The sequence below is a fragment of the Scyliorhinus torazame genome, chromosome 4, assembly GCF_047496885.1.
Source record: "Scyliorhinus torazame isolate Kashiwa2021f chromosome 4, sScyTor2.1, whole genome shotgun sequence".
Classification (NCBI taxonomy): domain Eukaryota; kingdom Metazoa; phylum Chordata; class Chondrichthyes; order Carcharhiniformes; family Scyliorhinidae; genus Scyliorhinus; species Scyliorhinus torazame.
Window position 1 is genome coordinate 307,064,010 of NC_092710.1, and position 26,624 is coordinate 307,090,633.

Consider the following 26,624-nt stretch of genomic DNA (forward strand, 5'->3'; position numbering starts at 1 on the left):
TCCTTTGCCCATCTCAGGACGCACTCTCTGTCCATAAAGCGGTGGAACCTCACCACTACAGCCCTTGGCGGCTGGTTGACTTTAGGCCTCCTTGCCAGGACTCGATGAGCCCCATCCAGCTCCAAGGGCCTCGGGAAAGCTCCCGCGCCCATCAGCGCGTTGAGCATTGTAGCTACATATGTCCCTCCACTCATTCAGGGAGACCCAGAATCCGAAGATTCTTCCTCCTCGACCTGTTCTCCAGGTCCTCAAACTTCTCCTGCCACTTCTTGTGTAGCGCCTCGTGCGCCTCCACCTTCACCGCCAGGCCCAAAATCTCGTCCTCGTTCTCGGAGGCCTTCTGCCGCACCTCTCGAATCGTCACCCTTGGACCTTCTGGCTCTCCACCAGCCTTTCGATCAACGCCTTCATTGGCTCCAGCATTTCTGCTCTCAGCTCCACAAAGCAGTTTTTAAGGAACTCTCGCTGCTCCCGCGACCACTGCGCCCACGCTCCTCGATCTCCGCCCGCCATCTTGATTTTCCTCCCCCGTTCTCTTCGCTGCTCCAAAACCCCTTTTTTGATCGCTCCACTCCTGGTCCACTCCATACAGTGCTGGGGGAACCTAACTATCACCTTCCCACACTGGGAACCGTCGTACAAGTGCCGCTGGGGCTCCTCAAAAGGGCCCAAAAGTCCGTTCTTGGCGGGAGCTGCCAAACGTGCGACCTACCTAGGCACAGCCGCAACCGGAAGTCTGGGGTAAAGCTAAACTAACCATCTGACTGCCCATCCCTCTGGATAAACCCCTATGGATCCTTGGGGTTTTACCCACCCAAATAAAAGAGGACACTAATTTGTTAACTCTGACAAAAAAGAATTTGGGCAGAAAGTGAGGAGACACTGAACAGGAAATAAAAACCTCGAAAGGACATTATTCATTTTAACAATCTGAACCCTGCCTGCCAAGGACAGGGGGAGGTTATCCCACTTTTGCAAATCAGATTTAACCCAATTCACTAGACTAGCATAATTTATTTTACAGAGCGTGGTCCAATCGCGGGCCACCCGTGATTCCCAGATGATGAAAGCTGGATCCGGCAAGGCGAAAAGGCAATATTCCCAGGTCGGCTCCCCTCCCCGGGGAATTGACTGGAAAGTATTCACTCGTGTCCAAATTCAACTTATACCCAGAAAAGGAGCCAAAACTTCTCAGTAGCTTCATTATCTCATCCATAGTGGAGATTGGGCCTGTAATATAAAGAAGCAGACCATCTGCGTACAAGGACATCCTATGCTCCCTCCCTCCCCGATTTATCCCCTCCACTGGCTCCAGTGGTTCAATTGCTACAGCAAATAAGAGACAATGGACATCCCTGCCTCGTACCCCTATTCAGCGGAAAATACCCCGAGCTCTAGGCATTAGTGTGGACACTAGTGCTGGGGGGCCCTATACAATAAATGAATCCAGTATTTGCCCCAAATCAAACTTCACCAAAATCTCAAATAATCACTGTGACAGTGTGACACTGTGACATAATCACAGTTCAGGCACTGGTGAGGGGGAAATGACAATATTTAATAGACGGCGTATTGGCTGATAATTGAAGATTCTTGATGAAGCCGGTTTGGTCTTCCAAGATCATCTCTGGGAGGCAGGGCTCCAACCACAGCGCCCAGCAATTTAGAGCAATTTAACGTCTGCATTCAAAAGGAAAATGGGTTGAAATGACCCACATTCCGTAGATCCTTGTCCTTCTTCAGGATCAGAGAAATGGAGGCCTGTGCAAGTGTAATGGGCAAGTGTAAAGTGTAGGAGCTGGTTTAGCTCAGTGGGCTAAATAGCTGGCTTTTAAAGAAGACCAAGGCAGGCCAGCAGCATGGTTCAATTCCCGTACCGGCTCCCCAAACAGGCGCCGGAATGTGGCGACTAGGGGCTTTTCACAGTAACTTCATTTGAAGCCTACTTGTGACAATAAGCGATTTTCGTTTTCATTTAACAAACTGCAGGACAAGGAGTTATTTAACATATCCAATACTAACGGGATCAACGGACCTGCAAACGTCTTGTAAAACTCAATGGGGAATCCATCAGGGCCGGGAGCTTCACCTGTCTGCATCAACCCAATGCATTTCCTAGTTTTCCCAGGTCCCAACGGGGATTTCAACTCCTCCTGTCTTTCCCTACCCAGCAATGGGAAGGATAACCCATTTAAAAACTCCGTCACGGCCGAACTCTCCTCCGGGAGCTCCGATCAAGAGAGATCCCGATAGAATGTTTCAAAAGCCGCATTGACCTTGGGCGGGGTGGAAAGCAAACTGCCGCCCCAGTCCCTTATCTGGACAATCTCCCAGGAAGCAGCCTGCCACCCTCAGCTAATGAGCTAAAAGGCGGTTGGCCTTCTTCCCGTGTTCATTAAATGCCCTCCTTGACCGTCACAGCTGACTTACCGCCTTACCTGTTGATAGTAATTCAAACTGCGTCTGCAGCTTTCCCCTGCTCGCCAGCAACTCCGGGGTGGAGTAAGCGAGTACTGATGGTCTACCACAAGGATGGAGTCCACCAGTCTCTGCTGCTCCACCCTCGTAGTCCTTTCCACGTGTGCTTCGTAAGAAATTATCCCCCCCCCCGATGACCACCTTAAGGACTTCCCACAAGGTAGAAGGTGAGATAGACTTACTTTTATTAAATTGAATATATTCCCAATGGACCTGGACACGCGTCCGCAAAATCTTTTGCCCGCCAACAACGCCATGCCCAATCTCCATGGCGGGCATTAGGAGGGACCTCATTCTAGCATAAAATCCACAACACATGGTTCGAAATGACAATCGCCAAACACCCCACCCTCTTCACCCAAGGAAGGAGAGACCTACAGTCCAGAAAAAAGTCAATGCGTGAGCAAACCTGATGGACATGGGAGAAAAAAAGAAAAACCTTTATCTCTCGGGTGCAAAAGATGCCATGGATCTACCCTCCCTACCTGCTCCATGAAAGTCAACACAGAGATTTGGGCCCAGATCGATCCATCCTAGGAACTAGAACACAGTTTCAGTCACCACACCAAGGTTAGCTGGTGTGAGTCCAAATCAGGGATGGAGGCTAACAACTTGTTAATAAAACCTGTATCATCCCAATTTGGCGCATCGACATTAACCAGGACCACCGAGGTGCCCGCCAAAGACCCACTAACAATCACATGTCTACCATTAGGATCTGTCAAGATCTTGGCAGCCAAAAATAGAACCCTTTTATTGGTCAACGTTGCCACCCGCTGGGCCCTACCATCAAAGCTGGAGTGAAATACCCACTCCGTCTGTAACCTTCTTCCTCTGTGTACCCGAACAAGCACCGGAATGTGGCGACCAGGGGCTTTTCACAGTAACTTTATTGCAGTGTTAATGTAAGCCTACTTGTTGTCATAATATCCATGCATGTATATAATGAAGTGCAGACAGGCAGTGATTGACACACAGGAGGACCAGTAAGCACACAGCACAGTGCAGCCAATCACCAGATAGTACACCACCACTATAAAGCCAGAGGGCACTAGGTTTCCCGCTCTCTCGGGACCCAGTCACTGAGACAGTCAGAGTCCACGAGCTAGCACAGTGCAAACACCGCTAGTAAGTCTGGTCAGGCTAGTACAAGGTCTCCATTCAGTTCAGTATAGTGTCGACCCACAGTTAAATATGTATGTTAGTTCTATCGTTCAATAAAACCGTGTTGGATCTTCTACAGTGTTAGAGGTCTGTTTCTCGCATCGCTGCATCAAGTGTAGTCCACACCAAACTGACCTGCCTAACACGTCACCTGTGACACTAATAAAGACTATTATTATAAGAAACATGGAGCGACTAAGTGAAATTCTAGCAGCTGTACTCACCCATATACTTGTGCTCGAGGTGAACCTTGGATAAAATTGTTTAGCGTTCCTCCGCTGTACGGATATCTTGCGAAGTACATTGGGGTAGAGTTAACCAGTCCACGTGGCTGAGCGGGTGACATCTCTCTCAGAGATACATCTTGGTTATATCTCACAGACAGAGGAAAAGGACTATGCCGATATGCGTTGTCGTAGCACTGTTTACACCTGCAGGCTGGAGGCGGGTAGCTCATATCATCTGGTCGACAGACACACAAAAAACAAATTGAGATTTACTTAACTGATAACAGCATTGGATTAACCAGTCAAAATTAATCACCTAGTATAAGTTTGTTTTCATTGTTACTCCTCAATTCTCCTCTCCCCCCCCCCCCCTCCCCCCATTACAATTCTTCCTTTCACGTCTCCTGTCGTGACTCATGGTGCACAGTGCCCTCTGGTAACACAGGCAGCTTACCGAAGAGGCCCCTGTCCCTTTGCAAACCCAGCAAAGTGCAGGCAGTTATACAGCCTTGACAAGCATTACAGGCAAGGGCAATCACCTCTCCACAATCACCCGCTTTCTATCATAGCTGAACTTTCCTCTTTCCTGGACCAGACAAACGCAGAACACCCACCATTTGGATCTTAGGAGAACAAGAGTGGAAAGTTCTGAGCACCAATGAATTTAGCAGTGCTTTCTTAATTCTGAGCAGTTTAAGATGACTGCCCTTTGTCTTTTGAAAAGGTACCCAGCCTCTCCTCACTACCTCTGTCTGTAACAATGCTTGAGACCTTGGTCAGTAGTGAATGGTAGCTGCTAACCCTTACATTAGCACTTGCTGACCAAGCTAATTGGCGCACCAGCATTATCTGCCGCCATTCTATATCACCATGCTGCTTTTGGATGTAAAAAGAAAACATTTGACTAACCAAGGTTTATGCTTATAAATTGACTCGAGAAACTTATTTTAGTGTTTGTGCATTTGGCTGGTTCTGGAGCAATTATGCAAGTTAACCGTGGAGATCAGGAACTGCACTGTCAGCGCTTTCCCGAGAGTTCAAATGCTTATGGTTACTTATAGTTGCAGCCAGGTGCCTGATTGTGACAAGTGGAACTGACTCTTTGTAACATCAATCAGACAGACTATGAACGATCCAATTCTTCTTTTCTGTAAATATGTAGCGCAGGACCATCAGGAGATAGAACTGGAAACCAGCCACCATTTCAAGATGGATGGTGACCCCCAGGGGCAGCTCAACTGGGTAAACAACTTGTACATGTTCAGTGATAACAATGATACTTGGTTTGGCACTGATTGCCTTTGTTACATGAAGCTTAATGTCATTCCTAACTGTTTCAATCTTTTGAGTACAACTGATTTAATTTGGTATGTGGTTCATACTCTAGATCACAACATAGAAGGCCTGTTGAATGTAGGGTTGGGACGCCGTTCCTCAAGAACGTGCATCAAAACACCGAGAAGATCACCGTATTTTCTCCACTCCCCATGGAACGGTAGGAATCTAAATTTCCAGCGGCTTCCAGTCCCCATCACAAAGCTCAGGAAATTACACCAATGTCTTACTCAGAATACTTGTAGGATTGGCTGGTGTGGGAACTGATAATGTCAAAAGGGTTCCAGACAATAGAGGATAAAAGAAGGACTTACATTTACATATTGCATTCTCAGCTAGAATCATAGAAAAGTTCAGGACAGAAGGAGGCCATTCGGCCCATCTTGTCCATGCCAGCTGGAGGACATCCAGGTGCCCTTTCTAATCCCACCTTCCTGCACCCGGTCCATAGCCCTGTAGCTTACAGCACTGAAGGTGCAGATCCAGGTTCTTTTTAAAAAGTGTTTAGGGTCTCTTCTCCCACCACCAACTGGAGCAGCGAATTCCAGAGTCCTGCTACCCTCTGCATAATAAAGTTCTTCCTCGTGTCCCCTCTTCACCTTTTGCCATTTATCTTGAATCTATGTCTCCTGGTTCTAGAATTCTCCACCAAGGGAATCAATTTTATCCTGCCCACTTCCCCTCATAATTTTGTCTACCTCAACTAAGTCACCCCTCAGTCTTCTTTGCTCCAAGGAAAATAACCTCGACCTATCCAATCTCTCCTCATAGCTACACATTTGTAGCCCTGGCAACATTCTTGTAAACCTCCTCTGCACTCTCTCCAGGGCAATTACGTCTTTCCTGTCATGTGGTGATCAGAACAATATTCCAGTTGTGGCCTCACCACCACCAATAGGGGCTGTTTAGCACAGGGCTAAATCGCTGGCTTTGAAAGCAGACCAAAGCAGGCCAGCAGCACGGTTCAATTCCCGTAACAGCCTCCCCGAACAGGTGCCAGAATGTGGCGACTAGGGGCTTTTCACAGTAACTTCATTTGAAGCCTACTTGTGGCAATAAGCGATTTTCATTTCATTTTCATTTCATTTCACCAGCGTTCAATACAATTCCAACATTATATTCATACTTGTATATTCTATACCTCTGCCAATGAAGGAGAGAATTCCATTTGCTTTCTTCACAACCTTGTCGACTTGAACTGTTGCCTTTAGGGACCTGTGTACCTGTAAGCCAAGACCTCACACTTCAGCCACCCCTCTTAGTATATTCCCATTAATGATGTACCCTCTATATGCATAGCCTCACACTTCTCGGTGTTGAATTCCATCTGCCACTCGACCCACTCCATCAATCCATTAATATCATTTTGGAGATTATAGCTATCCTCTACACTGTCCACCACCCGGACAATCTTTGTGTTGTCTGCAAATTTCCCAATCGTGTCCCCACGTTACCATCCAAATCGTTAACATATAACACAAAGCAGTACGGTTCCCAACACCGAGCCCTGTGGAACACCACTTGAAACAACTTCCCATTTGCAAGGGCAGCCATCGACCATTACCCTTTGTTTCTTGTAACTAAGCCAACTTTGTGGTTAGATGACAGATATTTGTTTGAAAGTGTAATTTGTAAAACATCAAATTAAACAAAGATATAAAGAGTTCTGTACTATAATTGTTAAATAAATAGCATTAATTATTTTAAAAAAGCAAAGCGGCAGAGACTCCAACTAAATTTCACCCGGATTGCTGTGTTTAGGTTCAGTACAGTGTAACAGGCAACTGTGAGTTCAATGATAGCTAAAAAGGTCAAGGGAAGTTGACTACGGGAAAGAAGATTGTCACCCTCCGACCTGGCACACGAAGGCAAATGGACCATCACTCAGAGGGAATGATGTCACTCATTAACATAGCCAGTCTGATACCTAACTACAAAGGTCGCACACCCTGACTCTAATCACCCTATGAACAAGACGTTAAATATTAGAATGATAATTCGGACTGTGGGATTTCACTTCTTTATTTCAGAAGAGATGAGTTTAAGAAACATTGTGAAACAGGGTGTGTTCGGCCCGCAATTCCACGAGTTACACACATCTTTGGTCATGACGTTTGTGGCTTTCAGTGCCCTTAAATATATTTAGTCAAAATATATATTTTTATTCATAAAATTTACAGTGAAGAAGGAGGCCATTCGGCCCATCGAGTCTGCATCGGCCCCTTAGAAAGAACACCCCATTTAAGCCCACACTTCCAACCTATCCCCGTAACCCCACCCAATCTTTTTTTGGACACTGGGGGCAATTTAGCATGGCCAATCCACCTAGCCTGCACATCTTCTCGGGACTTGTGGGAGGAAACCGGAGCACCCGGAAGAAACCCACGCAGGCATGGGGAGAACTTGCAGACTCCGCACAGACAGTGACCCAAGCCGGGACTTGAACCTGAGATCCTGGAGCTGCGAAGCAACTGTGCTAACCACTGTGATACTCAAGGCATTTTCACTTTCTGTACAAAGCACAAAATACAACCATCTTTATACAACTAACATAAAACAAAACCTCCTCACTTTCATAAAACTTCACTACCTTAAACACCCTACACGCCCCATTTTGTAATTACAAAGATAAACAATAATACTGCTAGCATAAAAAAAAATAAAAACCAACCCTCCCCCCCTGCACTCCCCGATGTTTATCAATCCTTAAGGAAGGAGCTGAAGATCCTCCACCTCGAGAAGAACCCTCCCACGACCCAAGACAAATGTTATCTTCTCCAGGTGCAGAAATTCCGCCAAGTTACTCACCCACCCGCTGCCTTGGGCAGATCCGCTTAAATATTTTAGTAAGAGAAACAAATGTATTTGAAACTGGCAACAAAAGGATTTGCATGAACTTTGTTCTGATGAAAGGGTGTTCATTAGATAGTGGATAGAATGTGACCTTAAGCTCAGATATATTGTCATTCCTGTTCCATAGAATCCAGACAGTGCAGAAGGAGGCCATTCGGCCCATCTGGTCTGCACCGATCCTCCGAAAGAGGATGCTAGCTAGGCCCACTCCCCCGCCCGGTCCCCGTAACCCTGTGCGTAGATCATTGCCAATCCATCTAACCTGCACATCTTTGGACAAATGGGAGGAAACCTGAGCACCTGGAGGAAACCCACGCAGGCACTTGGGAGTGCAAGCTCCACACAGACAGTCACCCAAGGCCAGAGTTGAACCCGGGTCCCTGCCGTTGTGAGGCAGCAGTGGCTGTTTAGCACAGGGCTAAATCGCTGGCTTTGAAAGCAGACCAAGGCAGGCCAGCAGCACGGTTTAATTCCCGTACTGGCCTCCCCGAACAGGCGCCGGAATGTGGCGACTAGGGGCTTTTCACAGTAACTTCATTGAAGCCGACTTGTGACAATAAGCGATTTTCATTCATTTCATTTCATTCAGTGCTAACCACTGTGCCAACGTGCCGCCCCCATGTTCAGTTATGGTGGGACAGGGACAGGGTGGGGGGAGGGATTTTTCCGTTTCCCTCTTGGGCCTATAATTTTGTTGCATCTCCTGTACAGGAAACCAGAACTCCACCAAACCCACAAGCTTCTGGATTTAGAGAGACTGAAAGAGCAGATCACGTCCATGCGAACACAGTCAAAAATTCTTTATCTAGCAACTTGAACATAAAACATCCCATGGCTTTTCACTGGAGCTTTCTGAAACAAAGCATGACACCAAGCCACATAAGGAAATAGGAGATCAGGTGACCAAAAGCTTGGTAAAAGAGGTCGGTTTTAAGGGGATCCTTGGAGGAGGAAAACAACATCAAAAGGCCGAGAGAAGTCGGGGGAATTAAGCAGCTCAAGGTACGGCCAACTATGGTAGAAAGATTACATTCAGAAGTTCCCAAGAGGCCAACAGCAGAGGAGCGCAGATAACTCCGATGTGAAGGAGATTCCAGAGGTAGGGATGGGGTCAAGGACATGGATGGATTTGAAAAGGAGGATGAGAATTTCAAAGTCAAGATGTTGCCTGGCTGGGAACCAATGTAGGTCAGTGAGCACAGGGGCAAGTCAAGACATGGGCAGCAGATATATGGGCTACCTCCAGCCAGGAATGCACTGGAATAGTCAAGTCGAGAGATTATAACAAAAGCACACAGCAAATTGAAGAGCGATACAATCTGCGGTGCCTTATCACACAGCTGTCACTTGTCAGAGCCTAAATCAACTCCACACCTCCCAACTTGGTTTCTCAAGTGTATTGATGGCAACTGATAAACAGCCATCTGTGCAAGAGCATACTTGCAAAAACGGTATGCAGGCACAAAGGCAGACATTCTTTCTGGACAATGAGGCCAATGTCGTACTGTATTGTGAAGTTGTAAGCATTGTCATCGGAAACATGGCAGGAACGTTGTGCACAGCAAGCTTCCACAATCAGCCATGTGTCCACACCCCGATATGATCGATTTTTGTGTGGGAAATGTGGGGGCGGGGCTTTGCTGGAGGAGTAAAGACAACCAGCAGTTGTAAAGTGTCTCAATTTATTTATTTATTTTTTAAAAAAATATGTTTATTCAAATTTTCCAACAAAATTTTTAACAACCCCCCCCCCAATAACAAAAAGAAAGAAACACAAACACAACAGTCAAAAATTATACAAAACTTTAACATTGGGTTTCCCCGTACACAGTAACCCCCCCATATGACATTCAAAAGTACCCATAGGGAAGCCACCCCCCCCCACCCACCCGAATTCCACCCCCCCTGAAAGAGACCCCTCCCCCCCCCCCCCACCCTTGCCCCCCCCCCACCCTTGGGTTGCTGCTGCTGCTGACCTCCTCCTAACGCTCCGCGAGAAAGTCTAGGAACGGTTGCCACCGCCTGAAGAACCCCTGCACAGATCCCCTCAGGGCAAACTTTATCCTCTCCAGCTTGATGAACTCAGCCATGTCATTTATCCAGGCTTCCACACTGGGGGGCTTCGCGCCCTTCCATAATAGCAAGATCCTCCGCCGGGCTACCAGGGACGCAAAGGCCAGGATACCGGCCTCTTTCGCCTCCTGCACTCCCGGCTCGTCCGTTACCCCAAATAGTGCCATCCCCAACTCGGTTTGACCTGGACTTTCACCACCTTGGACATAGTCCTCGCGAAACCCCTCCAAAACCCATCCAGTGCCGGGCACGACCAGCACATGTGGGCACGACCAGCACATGCGGACGTGATTCGCCGGGCTTCCCAAGCACCTCCCACATCTGTCCTCCACCCCAAAGAACCTACTCAACCTCGCCCCTGTCATATGCGCTCTGTGAGTAACCTTAAATTGTATTAGGCTGAGCCTGGCGCAAGAGGAGGAAGAATTAACCCTACTCAGGGCATCAGCCCACAGACCCTCATCTATCTCCTCCCCAAGCTCCTCCTCCCACTTGCCCTTTAACTGCTCTACCGAGGCCTCCTCCTCTTCTTTCAGCTCCTGGTAGATCGCCAAAACCTTGCCTTCTCCAACCCATACACCCAAAATCACCCTGTCCTGAATCCCCTGTGCCGGAGCAACGGGAATTCCCTCACCTGCCGCCTCACAAACGCCCTCACTTGCATATACCTGAAAGCATTTCCCGGGGGTAACCCAAACTTCTCCTCCAGCACCCCTAGGCTCGCAAACGTCCCATCTATAAACAGGTCCCCCTTTCTTCTAATCCCTGCCCGATGCCAGCTCCGAAACCCCCCATCCATCCTTCCCGGGACGAACCGATGGTTCTCCCGAATCGGGGACCAAACCGAGGCACCCACCTCGCCCATGTGTCGTCTCCACTGCCCCCAGATCTTCAACGTCGCCGCCACCACCGGACTCGTGGTGTACCTTGTCGGCGAGAGCGGCAGCGTTGCCGTCGCCTGCGCCCTCAGGCTCGTGCCCACACAGGGCGCCATCTCCAACCTCTTCCACGCCGCCCCCTCTCCCTCCATTACCCACTTACGGATCATTGCCACATTGGCAGCCCAATAATAGCCGCACAAATTCGGCAGAACCCCTGTCCCTACTACGCTCCAGAAACACCCTCTTTACCCTCGGGGTCTTATTTGCCCACACGAAACCCATGATGCTCCTACCTACCCGTTTGAAAAAGGCCTTGGGAATCATAATGGGAAGGCACTGGAACACAAAGAGAAACCTCGGGAGGACCAACATTTTAATCGACTGTACCCTGCCCGCTAGCGAGAGTGGCAGCAGATCCCATCTTTTGAAATCCTCCTCCATCTGCTCCACCAACCACGGCAAATTGAGCTTATGCTCCCCAGCTCCCAGCCACCTGGATCCCCAAGTACTGAAAGCTCCTTTCCGCCCTCTTCAATGGTAGGTCGTCTATCCCCTTTCCCTGGTCCCCTGGATGCACCACAAAGAGCTCACTTTTCCCTACATTAAGCTTATACCCCGAGAAGTCCCCAAACTCCCTTAGGATCCGCATGACCTCTGCCATCCCCTCTACTGGATCGGCCACATACAGCAACAGGTCGTCCGCATACAGCGACACCCGATGTTCCTCTCCCCCTCGGACCAGTCCCCTCCATTTCCTGGACTCCCTTAGTGCCATGGCCAGAGGCTCAATTGCCAATGCAAACAACAAGGGGGACAGGGGGCACCCCTGCCTCGTCCCTCGGTACAGCCGAAAGTACTCCGAACTCCGCCGATTCGTAGCCACACTCGCCACCGGGGCTCTATATAGCAACCTGACCCAGCTGATGAACCCCTCCCCGAACCCAAATCTCCGCAGCACTTCCCAAAGATACTCCCACTCCACCCGGTCGAAAGCCTTCTCCGTGTCCATGGATGCCACTACCTCCGCTTCTCCCTCCACCGAGGGCATCATAATCACATTGAGGAGCCTCCGCACATTAGTGTTTAACTGCCTACCCTTTACAAATCCCGTCTGGTCCTCATGAATCACCCCCGGGACACAGTCCTCAATTCTCGTAGCCAGCACTTTTGCCAGCAACTTAGCATCCACATTGAGGAGCGAGATCGGTCTATACGACCCACACTGCAGTGGGTCCTTGTCCTGCGTAAGGATCAGAGATATCAGCTCCCCGGACATTGTCAGGGGCAGGGGCCCCCCCTCCCTTGCCTTATTGAAAGTCCTCACTAGCAACGGGCCTAGCAGGTCCGCGTATTTCCTGTAAAACTCGACCGGGAACCCATCTGGCGGCCCCAGGGCCTTCACCGCCTGCATGCTCCCCAATCCTTTAACCAGCTCCTCCAGCCCAATTGGCGCCCCTAAACCAGCCACCTCCTGCTCCTCCACCCTCGGGAACCTCAGCTGATACAAAAATCGTTGCATCCGCTCTTTCCCCGCTGGGGGCTCAGATCTGTACAGATCCCCATAGAAGTCCCTAAATACCTCGTTTATTCTCACCGCACTCCGCACCGTATTCCCCCCGCTATCCTTAACTCCACCTATCTCCCTCGCTGCCTCCCTCTTACGGAGCTGGTGTGCCAGCATCCGACTCGCCTTCTCCTCATACTCATACGTCGCCCCCTGCGCTTTCCTCCACTGTGCCTCTGCTTTCCCTGTGGTCAACAGGTCGAACTCAGCCTGGAGGTTCCGCTGCTCCCCGAGTAGTCCCTCCTCGGGGGGCCTCTGAATAACTCCTGTCCACCCTTAAAATCTCCCCCACCAACCTCTCCCTGCCCTCTCTCTTCTCCCTGTGGGCCCTGATGGAGAATAACTCTCCCCTGACCACTGCCTTCAGCGCCTCCCAGACTACCCCCACCTGCACCTCCCCGTTGTCGTTGGCCTCCAAAAATCTTTCAATGCACCCACCTGCACACCTCCTCATCCACCAATAATCCCACATCAAGACGCCACAGCGGGCGCTGGTCCCTCTCCTCTCCTAACTCCAGCTCCACCCAGTGCGGGGCGTGGTCGGAGATGGCTATGGCCGAATACTCCGTTCCCTCCACTTTCGGGATTAGCGCCCTACTAAAAATAAAGAAAACTATCCGGGAGTAGGCTCTATGGACGTGGGAAAAGAATGAAAATTCCCTGGCCAGGGGCCTGACAAACCTCCATGGATCCACTCCCCCCATCTGGTCCATAAACCCCCTAAGCACCTTGGCCGCAGCCGGCCTCTTACCCTTCTTGGGCCTAGAGCGGTCCAGTGCTGGGTCCAGCACCGTGTTGAAATCCCCCCACCATTATCAAGCTTCCTACCTCCAGGTCCGGAATCCGACCCAGCATGCGTTTCATAAATCCGGCATCATCCCAGTTTGGGGCATATACGTTTACCAGTGCCACCCGCACCCCCTGCAACCTACCACCGACCATCACATATCGACCTCCATTATCCACTACAATATTCATTGCCTCAAACGACACCCACTTCCCCACCAGTATTGCAACCTCTCTGTTCTTCGCATCCAGCCCTGAATGGAATACCTGTCCTACCCATCCCTTTCTCAGCCTAAACTGATCTGCCACCTTCAAATGAGTCTCCTGGAGCATGACCATGTCTGCCTTCAGAACCTTTAAGTGCGCGAACACCCGGACCCTCTTGACCGGCCCGTTCAAGCCCCTGACATTCCAAGTTGTCAGCCGGATTGGGGGGGGGACTACTCACCACCCCCCCCCCCCCTGCAGACTAGCCATCTCCTTTTCTAGGCCAGCCACGTGCCCGCGCCTCCCACACCCTCCAGACGGTGGACCCCCGCCCCGACCACGTCTCCTACTTCCAGCTCCCCTTTGGCCAATGCAGCAGCAACCCTATACCCCCCCTCCCCCGCTAGATCCACATCTAGCCCTTTTGCTCCCCCCATAACACTCCCGTAAGTCAGCTGACTCCTGCTGACCCCGGCCTCTCCCGCCATTCCATCGACCCCCCCCAGTGTGAGAATCTCCCCTCCCCTTGGCAGTCAGTGTGCGCTCCTCTCCAGCACCGCCCACACCCCCCCGGCCCCCACCCCCATCCTTCCCTAGCGTGGGAAAAAGTCCGCGCCTTCCTGAGCTGGCCCCGCCCCCTCTGGCCCAGCTCCTTTTGTGGCCTTACCCCAATTCCCCATCCCCGGGCCTCCACGCCCCCTCTTCCTTCGTGGGGGTCTGCCCCTCCAACACCGATGCCCCCACTCTCCCACAGACTCCCCATCAAATCCCTTCACCCATCCCCATCCAGCACCCAAAGGAACCCAAACCAAAGGAACATTCCCTAAACGTAATAAACACCAAATACACAGTAAACATCCCCCCACAACAAACCCTCAATTTGAGTCCAACTTTTCAGTCCGTATAAAGCTCCATGCCTCATCAGGCATTTTGAAATAGTGGTGCCGATCCTGGAACATGACCCACAATCGCGCTGGCTGCAGCATCCCGAACTTCACCCCCTTTCGATGGAGCACCGCCTTAGCCCGATTGAAACCAGCTCTCTTCTTAGCCACCTCCGCACTCCAGTCCTGGTAGATTCGGATCTCCGTGTTCTCCCACCTGCTGCTCCGCTCTTTCTTGGCCCATCTCAGGACACACTCTCTGTCCATAAAGCGGTGAAACCTCACCACTACAGCCCTTGGCGGCACGTTGGCCTTGGGTCTCCTTGCTAGGACCCGGTGAGCCCCATCTAGCTCCAGGGGGCTCGGGAAGGCTCCCGCGCCCATCAGAGAACTGAGCATCGTGCTCACATATGCCCCAACATCGGGCCCCTCCACTCCTTCGGGGAGACCCAGAATCCGAAGATTCTTCCTCCTCGACCTATTCTCCAGGTCCTCAAATCTTTCCCCCCACCTCTTGTGCAGCGCCTTGTGCACCTCCACCTTCACCGCCAGGCCCAAGATCTCGTCCTCGTTCTCCGAGGCGTCTTGCCGCACCTCCCGGATTGGCGCCCCCTGGGTCTCCACTAGCTTCTCAATCGTCGCCTTCATTGGCGCCAGCATTTCGGTTTTCAGCTCCTCAAAGCAGCGTCTAAGAAACCCCTGCTGCTCCTGCGACCACTGCGCCCATGCTGCTTGGTCTCCACCCACCGCCATCTTGTTTTTCCTCCCTCTCACTTTTCGCTGCTCCAAGATCACTTTTTTCACCGCTCCACTCCTGATCCAATCCATATAATGTCGGGGGGACCTTGCTGTCACCTTCCCACACTGGAAGCCGTCGGACAATTGCCGTTTGGGCCCCTCTAGAGAGCCCAAAAGTCCGTTCCCGGCGGGAGCTGCCGAACGTGCGACCTACCTAGGCATAGCCGCAACCGGAAGTCCTCCTCAATTTATTTGTTGAAAGTTAAGTGTCTTATTTGCTCCTCCAGCATGTTGCCGGGTCTCGCATTCCAGTCTCTCCGCTTTCCCTACTCCTCTTCACACTCCAAAGGTACCAGAGTAACATCTTTCTGGGTTGTATCTGCGTACAATGAATCCATAGTTCACTCTAAAATGCTGCAAGTTAGCCCCTATGCTCATTCTCCTCCTCCGCAAATTGAAATAAAGACATTGATATTGAGAAATTTGTATTTTCGAATGAAAAGTGGAGCTTCGAACATAAATTCCTGCAGAAGTCCATTCTCTATCCCAGAAAGCACCGAAAAGGTTACTCTGCAGGTAAAGAAGCCCACAAAATGGTCTTTTCAATGCTGCATCCATGGATAAACATGCTGCAGTTCTCACTGCCACTGATGGTGGGGGTGCTGTTTATTTGCGATGGGTGAGTTAGACCTGTGACCAAGTGCAGCATGGTGGCACAGTGGTTAGCACTGTTGCTTCACAGCTCCAGGGTCACAGGTTCGTTTCCCGGCTGGGGTCACTGTCTGTGGGGAGTCTGCACATTCTCCCCGTCTGCCTGGGTTTCCTCCGGGTGCGCCGGTTTCCTCCCACAAGTCCCGAGATACGTGCTGTTCCCCCTCCGTGTACCCGAACAGGCGGCGGAATGTGGCGACTAGGGGCTTTTCACAGTAATTTCATTGCAGTGTTAATGTAAGCCTTCTTGTGACAATAAAGATTATTATTAAGTGCATTCTACTTTCTCCTGCCCATCGCTCTCGATCTCTTCCACTTAATCCTGCAATGTGGTCTGATTTACTTTTATCATTTTTAAACCCATCAATTATAACACCCTGCAATGCAAATTGCTGTGGTGAAAAAAAACTCATTTTTCAAATTTGCATTTCCTTATAGCAGGCGCCTTAGGAAATCTTCCAATTTCTCCCTATAGCGCAGTGGTCAATGTTGCACACAGTACTTAACCCAGTTTGCTATCGTCCCCCAAATTGGGTTTGCTATCTCCCCCCAAATTCAGTAGTCCTTCATGTTCTCTGGTGATCTGCCGTGCGATACTTTGTTGCTCTTGCCAAGCCAGCAATGCAATGAATCACCAGTTGATTCATTGACTGGTCGCTGGTGTCAGTTGAGGCGCAAATTGTGAGCCAGGAAGCTAGGAAACTCCCTGCTTTTCATCGAAGAGCTCAGCAAGATCTTTCAGATAATGTAGAACCGCAGGAATAAGCAAGCCGGCACCTCAGTTTAACGTTTCCCTCAGAGTGTGGCGGTCAATTCTCTCACGCTGAAGGATTAAATTGTGGGGGGGGGGGGGGGGAAACCACACCATCTGCCGCCAGAGGTCATAACCCAGCCAACTCCTGAATAAAACTGAATGGCTTGGCAGTAAATCTGTCAGTGTACAGTGTCCCGCTGTAGATGTTTCCTAGAGATAAGATTGCCAAAGTGTATGCACCATTAACTTCCTTACAATCCAAATCATGCGGGCACACCCTGGTGGTACAATGGCACCACCTTCATCGAAACCTTAGTAAAAACATAGAGATAAACTTTCCAATGACAGAAAGATCAGCGACCACTAGGCATTGATTTAAAGTAATTGGCAAAAGAAGAGTCGATAGGAGGACAAGAGTTTTTTTTGAAACATTAGAAAATTATGATGCGGAATGCACTTGTAGATAGTGGCCAGGGGACAAGTCAGGAGTGTGATGGCTCTCAAGATGCACAGCAGCAAGCCTCACCTTGGACAGCATCTTCCAAAGTCACGATCTCCACCAAACTCAAGGGCAGCAGATGCATGGGAGGACAATCACATGCAAGTTTTCCTAAAACCCACACACCTTCCCTGACTTGGAACTATAATGCTTCAGTGTCGCTGGGTCAAAATCCTGAAACTTCCTCCCTAACAGCACTGTGGGTGTACCTACACTTCAGAGACTGCAGCCGTTCAAGAAGGCTGCTCATCACCACCTTCTCAAGGGCAATTAGGGATGGACGATAAATGCTGCCCTAACCAGCGAACCCCATAATCCTATGGAAGAAACAAAAATTAAACGCTTTTGAAATTTTGGGCACCAACTACTGGTTGCGTTCCCGTGAGAATGGGAGCAGGACGTGGTTGGTAAATGCCGGGAGATCTCTCCTCCGGGCTTCCCGACAGCCATTATGCCTCACGGGGTCTAACCAGGTCTCACGGGACGTCGCAATCTGGGTCCCACCTACAATGGGCAGGATCCAGTCTCGCACGGTTAATTGGGTTTAAGAACCCACTTAACGTGCAGCACAGTGGTGGAGTGGTTAGCACTGCTGCATCACGGCACCGAGGACCCGGGCTCGATCCTAGCCCTGGGTCACTGTCCATGTGGTGTTTGCACATTCTCCCAGTGTCCGTGGGTTTCACCCCCCCAACCCAAAGATGTGCAGGTTAGGAGGATTGGCCACGCTAAATTGCCCCTTTTTTTGGAAAAAAAAAAGAATTGGATACTCTAAATTTTAAGAAAAAAATAACCACTTAAACATGCTGACGCCAGATCTAACCGGCTTCCAGAATCTATGAGCCTCCCCAAGGAGACCCCAGCCAGGTCCCAATTAGTGCTGGTCCACACAAACATGGACCAGGCAGAACAGCATCTGGAGGATCTCCAAGGCCATTGAAAGCCCCTGGGTGGTCAGGGACGGGGCAGGGTGGCACCCTGGCTCTCCCCCAGCACCGGGACATCTTGGCACTGCCACCTTGACACTGTCAAGGTGTCTGGGTGGCAGTACCAGGATGACATTGCCAAGGATCAGGGCCTGAGGGGGTCCATGTCCATGAGGATTGTAGGGGGGTTGAAGGGTGGGCGTGAGGGGGTGGGTGCAGGGCTGGTATGAAGGGGCCTCTGGAAGGTTGGGGGGGGGGGGTGTATGAAGGTTGGGGGCCCCGAAAGGTGGGATGGGGGGTCTCAAAAGGGGGCGGGGGAAGTCCTGAAAGGGGGGCCCCTCAGCGACCCCATAGCTGGGTGTCCTCACTTGGGAGGGGATATGGGGTAATACCCATGTGTGTGGGGGGTGACACTGCCCATGGATGGGGGAGTGGAGATCCTCAAACTCACTTAGGGAGATTGGGGCACCCTTTCAAAATGATGGCCCGATCTCTGAGGAGCCGTTCTTTCCAGCAAGTTCAGCTTACCAGTGATCAAATAATTCAAAGTGTTGGCTAAACCGGTGCGATACTACCCAGGGCCTGAAAAAGCGATTAAGTATCATTGTAACAATAATAATCTTTATTATTGTCACAAGAAGGCTGGCATTAACACTGCAATGAAGTTACTGTGAAAATCCCCTAGTCGCCGCATTCTGGCGCCTGTTCGCGTATAAGAGGGAGAACTCAGAATGTCCAAATTACTGAACAGCACGTCTTGGCAGCACGGTAGCCTTGTGGATAGCACAATTGCTTCACAGCTCCAGGGTCCCAGGTTCGATTCCTGGGTCACTGTCTGTGCGGAGTCTGCACATCCTCCCCATGTGTGCGTGGGTTTCCTCCGGGTGCTCCGGTTTCCTCCCACAGTCCAAAGATGTGCAGGTTAGGTGGATTGGCCATGATAAATTGCCCTTAGTGTCCAAAATTGCCCTTAGTGTTGGGTGGGGTTACTGGGTTATGGGAATCAGGTGGAGGTGTTGACCTTGGGTAGGGTGCTCTATCCAAGAGCCGGTGCAGTCTCGATGGGCCGAATGGCCTCCTTCTGCACTGTAAATTCTATGTTTAATCTATGTCATTCGGGACTTGTGGGAGGAAACCGGGGAGAACGTGCAGACCACGCACAGACAGTGTCCCAAGCCGGGAATCGAACCCGGGACCCTGGCGCTGTGAAGCAACAGTGCTAACCACTGTGCTTCCGAGCCGCCATGAGCTAGCGGTGGGGAACTCACCAACAGAGCTGGATAGAAACTGCCAACCAAACCCGCCTGAAATGACACTTGGAAAGGCTCGGTTTTCTCTGCTATTGCACATCGACACCTCGACTCTCATGGATGGAAACTGTATGCCGTGGTGTTGAAGATAAATGACAACTGATCAGAAGCGCTTCTGCTTATTTTAGCAAAGATTCATGCTGCTTGTTTATTTCTGGTCCCAAGATGTTTTCACCTTTTTATAACAAGGCCAATATAAGAGTGGTACATTGGCATGTTTGTCAGTAAAGTCACACATTGCTGTCTCATTGCCCACTTTTCACAGCAGGCTTCCTCTTCCCTGGGCGGCATTCTCCATTTCTGAGACTGAGGGCTGGATTCTGTGGTTCTGAGACTAAGTGCTGACCCCAGCACGGGAACGGTGGCGTTTTATGACCGAAAAAACAGTGCAAAACGGCCGCTGATCCCGTCTGGTGGGGGGGCTAGCAGGCACGCAGCGTGGAGCACCCGACTCTAGCTGCCGTTACGGCCGGAGAATTGCCGGACTCAGCCTGCCAAATAGCGACCCCTTTGGCCAGGCTTCCCACCATCGGACCACACCCCCACCAGTGCTCCCCGCCCCCACCAAAGACCCCCCCCCCCGCCCGAGGATCGGCTCCCCCCTCACTGTGGCGGTGCTGGTCTTAGCCTGCAGCCGCCACGCCGAGATCCCAAAAATAAATACCACACGCGACCGACACCGTTGGAAACCCGGCCCATCGGGCATGGAGAATCGGGGGAAGAGCCGCAGGTAACGTCGCGAGGCCGTCCCGAAGGCGTGCGCCGCAATATCGCAAAAAGCGGCACCGTCCTCGATTTCGGTGTCAACGTGGATTCTCCGGCCGCTCGGCAAATGCGATTTTGCTGTCGGAGGCCGGAGAGTCCCGTCCTAAGTATTGACGCCAGCGCAGGATTCGTGGAGTTTCAGGACAGCAAAACTGGCGCCGCACCTGGACCAATTCACCGGCTGTGAAGGGGCTAGCAGCGGCGTCATGTGGAACACAATCGATTGAGAAACAGTACGTGAACATGCCTCCAAGTTCTCACCCACATGTTTCAAAACCCAGGGATGGAAACCACCTGGCCCTGGGGGTTTGTCATTCTTTCGTGCCATTATCTCCTTTATCACTGTCATTTTGCTGACTTTGATTTTGATGAGACCCGGTCAGTGATTTAACATTAGTTTCCTTGGGATGGTTGGAATGTTGACCTCCTCCCCCCCACCACCTCCTGTTGTAAATACGGTTATACCGATAGGGTCAGAGGTGAGGGTCAGAGGTGTGTGTGGAGTTTAAATGGCAACACAGGCTGGTTGGATTGAACGACCCATTTATTTATTGATATTCTATTGAAGAAGAAACATTGGATGGATGGCCCTTAAAAGATGGTAGTTAAATCTCGGTGTCCATGTAACTTTGATTCCACTGAGAACACCACCCCCCGCCCCCCCCCCACCCAGACCTGCTAATAGCAAAGCAGTTAAAATACAGTTTAGCTTTGTTGCTTCAACATGCTCTTGCTCGACTGGCACTTGCGCAGGTCAAGGAGACACAGCCTGAGTGAGTGAGACACAGACAGAGTGAGAATTTGGTAATTTGGTGCAGTGAGGTAATTCGGTGAAGAGTGGGAGAAGGTGCTTTTTCCCTACTGTTTTGTTCTCTCTCTTTCTTCGGGCCTAATTTCGGGAGCCGTTCGGAGGAGGAGGAGCAGTCTCAGTGAGTATAAAAACCTAACGGAAACTTCCTGTTTTCCAGGTTTTTTTTCCAAAAGTGACGTCAGAGGGAAGCTGTGATCTGATTGGCTGATAGCAAATCTGCCCCAAATTTTAAAAAAAACACAGCTAAACTCGTAAACTTAAATGAAACTAATTAATTAATTAGTGATGGCTGGTCAGATGATGTGCTTGAGCTGCTTGATGTGGGAGCTGGCAGATCCCATTGCGAGCTGCAGTGACCACATCTGCAGTAAGTGATGGCTGCTCGAAGAGCTCCGGCTCAGAGTTGATGAGCTGGAATCTGAGCTTCAAACACTGAGGCACATCCGGGAGGGGGAGACTTACCTGGACACTGTGTTTCAGGAGGCAGTCACACCTGTCAGAGTAAGTAGTTTAAATCCTGCCCGTGGCCAGGGACAGCAGGGTGTGACTGCAAGTCAGGCAGGTAAAGGGAACCAGCAGTCAGGAACTCAGGAGCCTCAGCCCTTGACCCTGTCCAACAGGTATGAGGCACTTGCTCCCTGTGTGGATGGCGAACAGGGCTGCAGGAAGGATGAGTCAGCTGACCAAGGCACCGTGGTTCAGCAGGCCATTCAAGGGGAGGGAGTAAATAGGCAAGTTGTAGTTGTAGGGGATTCTATTATCAGGGGGATAGATAGTATCCTTTGTGAGCAGGATAAAGAGCCCCGCACGGTATGTTGCCTGCCCGGTGCTAGGGTGCGGGACATCTCTGACCGGCTTGAAAGGATACTGGAGAGGGAGGGGGAGGATCCAGTTGTTGTGGTCCATGTCGGTACCAACAACATAGGCAAGTCTAGGGAAGCGGACCTGTTTAGAGATTATAAAGAGCTAGGATTCAAATTAAAAAACAGGTCCTCAAGGGTCATAATCTCCGGATTACTGCCCGAGCCACGTGCAAATTGGCATAGGGAGGCAAGAATAAGGGAAGTTAACACGTGGCTAAAAGAGTGGTGTGGGAAAGAGAGGTTCCTTTTCATGGGACACTGGCATCAGTTCTGGGACAGCGGGGACCTATACCATTGGGATGGTCTCCACCTGAACCGAGCTGGGACCAGTGTTCTGGCGAAAAGAGTAAATAGGGTGGTCAATAGGACTTTAAACTAAAGATTGGGGGGGGGGGGAAGGGAAAGTCAGCGTAGCTGCTTAGGAATACAAAAAAGCACAACAAGACAAAACTCAGGAGAGGTTACGATAGTCCCCATCCCACAAAATATGGCACAGTGTATGGGAAGGCTCAGTAAACCAAGGTCCACCACACTAAGAAAACAAAAAGGGACGGTCAATAGAGAATTAAAGGTGCTATATTTAAATGCATGCAGTGTACGGAACAAGGTAGATGAGCTTGTGGCCCAGATTGTGACTGGCACGTATGATGTGGTAGGCATCACACAGACATGGTTGCAGGAGGTTCAGGACCGGCATTTAAACATCCAGGGATTCACAACCTATCGAAAAGACAGAGAGGTGGGCAGAGAGGGCGGGGTTGCCTTGTTAATTAGGAATGAAATTAAATCAATAGCACTAAACGACATTGGGTCAGATGATGTGGAGTCTGTGTGGGTAGAGTTGAGGAACCACAAAGGCAAAAAACCCATAATGGGAGTTATGTACAGGACTCCTAACAGTGGTCAGGACCAGGGGCACAAAATGCACCACGAAATAGAAAGGGCATGTCAGAAAGGCAAGTTCACAGTGATCATGGGGGACTTCAATATGCAGGTGGACTGGGTAAATAATGCTGCCAGGGGACCCAAGGAAAGGGAATTCATTGAATGTTTACAGGAGGGCTTTTTGGAACAGCTTGTGATGGAGCCCACGAGGGAACAGGCCATTCTGGACTTAGTGTTATGTAATGAGCCAGACTTGATTAAAGATCTTAAAGTAAGGGAGCACTTAGGAGGCAGTGATCATAATATGGTCCAATTTGAAAGAAAGAAGGTAGAATCAGATGTAAAGGTGTTACAGTTAAATAAAGGTAACTACAGGGGCATGAGGGAGGAACTGACGAAAATCGACTGGGAGCAGAGCCTAGTGGGAAAGACAGTAGAACAGCAATGGCAGGAGTTTCTAGGAGTAATTGAGGACACAGTACAGAGGTTCATCCCAAAGAAAAGAAAGGTTATCAGAGGGGGGGATTCGGCAGCCATGGCTGACAAAGGAAGTTAGGGAATGCATCAAAGCAAAAGAGAAAGCCTATAATGTGGCAAAGAGTAGTAGGAAGTCAGAAGATTGGGAAGGCTACAAAAACAAACAGAGGATAACAAAGAGAGAAATAAGGAAAGAGAGAATCAAATACGAAGGTAGGCTAGCCAGTAACTTGAGGAATGATAGTAAAAGTTTCTTTTAATACATTAAAAAGAAACGGGAGGCAAAAGTTGACATTGGGCCGCTCCAAAATGACGCTGGTAATCTAGTGATGGGAGACAAGGAAATAGCTGAGGAACTAAATAAGTACTTTGCGTCAGTCTTCACAGTAGAAGACATGAGTAATATCCCAACAATTCCGGAGAGTCAGGGGGCAGAGTTGAATATGGTAGCCATCACAAAGGAGAAAGTGCTAGAGAAACGAAGAGGTCTAAAAATTGATAAATCTCCGGGCCCAGATGGGCTACATCCTAGAGTTCTAAAGGAGATAGCTGAAGAAATAGTGGAGGCGTTAGTTATGATCTTTCAAAAGTCACTGGAGTCAGGGAAAGTCCCAGAGGATTGGAAAATCGCTGTTGTAACTCCTCTGTTCAAGAAGGGAACAAGGAAAAAGATGGAAAATTATAGGCCAATTAGCCTAACCTCGGTTGTTGGCAAGATTCTAGAATCCATTGTTAAGGATGAGATTTCTAAATTCTTGGAAGTGCAGGGTCGGATTAGGACAAGTCAGCATGGATTTATGAAGGGGAGGTCGTGCCTGACAAACCTGTTAGAGTTCTTTGAAGAGATAACAAATAGGTTAGACCAAGGAGAGCCAATGGATGTTATATATCTTGACTTCCAAAAGGTCTTTGATAAGGTGCCTCACGGGAGACTGCTGAGTAAAATAAGGGCCCATGGTATTCGAGGCAAGGTACTAACATGGATTGACGATTGGCTGTCAGGCAGAAGGCAGAGAGTTGGGATAAAAGGTTCTTTTTCGGAATGGCAACCGGTGACGAGTGGTGTCCCGCAGGGTTCAGTGTTGGGGCCACAGCTGTTCTCTTTATATATTAACGATCTAGATGACGGGACTGGGGGCATTCTGGCTAAGTTTGCCGATGATACAAAGATAGGTGATGGGGCAGGTAGTATGGAGGAGGTTGGTAGGCTGCAGAAAGATTTAGACAGTTTAGGAGAGTGGTCCAAGAAATGGCTGATGAAATTCAACGTGGGCAAGTGCGAGGTCTTGCACTTTGGAAAAAAGAATAGAGGCATGGACTATTTTCTAAACGGTGACAAATTCATAATGCTGAAGTGCAAAGGGACTTGGGAGTCCTAGTCCAGGATTCTCTCAAGGAGAACTTGCAGGTTGAGTCCGTAATTAAGAAAGCAAATGCAATGTTGTCATTCATCAAGAGGCTTGGAATATAAAAGCAGGGATGTACTTCTGAAGATTTATAAAGCATTAGTTAGGCCCCATTTAGAATACTGTGAGCAATTTTGGGCCCCACACCTCAGGAAGGACATACTGGCACTGGAGCGGGTCCAGCGGAGATTCACACGGATGATCCCAGGAATTGTAGGCCTAACATACGATGAACGTCTGAGGATCCTGGGATTATATTCATTGGAGTTTAGGAGGTTGAGGGGAGATCTAATAGAAACTTACAAGATAATAAATGGCTTAGATAGGGTGGATGTAGGGAAGTTGTTTCCATTAGCAGGGGAGACTAGGACCCGGGGGCACAGCCTTAGAATAAAAGGGAGTCACTTTAGAACAGAGATGAGGAGAAATTTCTTCAGCCAGAGAGTGTTGGGTCTGTGGAATTCATTGCCACAGAGGGCGGTGGAGGCCGGGACGTTGAGTGTCTTTAAGACAGAAATTGATAAATTCTTGATTTCTCGAGGATTTAAGGGCTATGGAGAGAGAGCGGGTAAATGGAGTTGAAATCAGCCATGATTGAATGGTGGAGTGGACTCGATGGGCCGAATGGCTTTACTTCCGCTCCTATGTCTTATGGTCTTATGGACTGGTAACTACGCAGCTGAGGTAGAATAAAACTGTGCAAAAGCACCATGGTAAAATGGTGCCACCCAGTGGGTGTAGGTATTCCCAGAATACCCAAGAGACCAAACGCAGACTGGGTGATCGCTTTGCTGAGCACCTTCGGTCTGTGCCCGTTCAGGACCCTGACCTTCCCGTTGCTTGCCATTTTAATACAAGACCCTGCTCCCATGCCCACTTGTCTGTCCTTGGCCTGCTGCAGTGTTCCAGTGAAGCTCAACGCAAACTGGAGGAACAACATCTCATCTTCCGGTTAGGCACGCTACAGCCTTCCGGTCTCAACATCGAATTCAACAACTTCAGATGATTAGCTCTACCCCACCTCGACCCATTTGTTTTCATTTCATTTCATTTCAAATGTATTTTACCTTTTAGTTCTTTCTCGTATTTATTTATATATATTTCCCCCCCCCCACTCTTTCCCCCTATCTTATCCCCCTTTCCTTACCTTTTCTCCCCTTTGGTTCCCCCTCCTCCCCCCTTTTCTCATTTTACCTCTCTCCCACCCATTTTCCCCCACATGTACATCTGTCACAGTTTACCCTCTGATATTAGTTTCTCTGCTGTTTGGTCTTTCACACCTTTCATTCTCTGGAAACTGCCATTAGCACTCTTTCCCTGGGTTTCTGTGGCTATGACTATTTCTTTCTATGCCTTTTAGCTTTTACAAAGGGTAATTTCGACTCGAAACGTTAGCTCTTTTCTCTCCATACAGATGCTGCCAGACCTGCTGAGATTTTCCAGCATTTTCTCTTTTGCGATTCCCAACTTAAGTTGTGCCATCTGTAATGAGTTGTCAGCTTCATTTTCTCCTCATACCAGCAAACATTTGCCTTGATGAGATCCTTCCCTCCATGGAGCTGGATCCAAAGCTCGAATGGAGCCCCAAAGAGAGCTTTCCCTCTTTTGAAACACCTGCGGCTACAGGACCGTCAACAGCAACAGGAGGACTGATCCCACAGAATCATAGAATCCCCACGGGGCAGAAGGCTCGCTGACATGAGGCCGAGGCCACTTTCATTCCTGGGCCCCAAATTCCAAACAAACCTGGTGCCAAGGATGTCAGCTGAGCCAATGGGCAAGGGGTTCCTGGCAAGGGAGCTACAGGAATGCTGCTAATTATGTTAATTATGGTTAGTTGCAGTCAGGTGATGGGCATTAACTTGAGACCCCTGTTCAATAGGCACAGACTAAAACTGCGGTTGTTGGGCTCAGAGGTGACCGCTTGTAGTGTGTAACTCGTTAAATAAATTAAAAAGTATGTAAAGATTGGCTCCAGTTCGGTCTTTCCCCAACTGGCCTGCTGACGGAGAATAGGTCAGCCTGGA

At 49.8% G+C, this 26,624-nt stretch overlaps 1 protein-coding gene across 1 annotated transcript in view; it reads right to left on the reverse strand.

The window, feature by feature from the left end:
• Positions 1 to 26,624, reverse strand: part of traf3ip2a (TRAF3 interacting protein 2a) — a 121,851-nt gene that overhangs the window by 53,409 nt on the left and 41,818 nt on the right. The window contains exon 3 of the mRNA XM_072500040.1: positions 3,867 to 4,104. Within this exon, the coding sequence (XP_072356141.1) occupies positions 3,867 to 4,104 (238 nt within the window). The remainder of the gene's footprint in view (positions 1 to 3,866; positions 4,105 to 26,624) is intronic.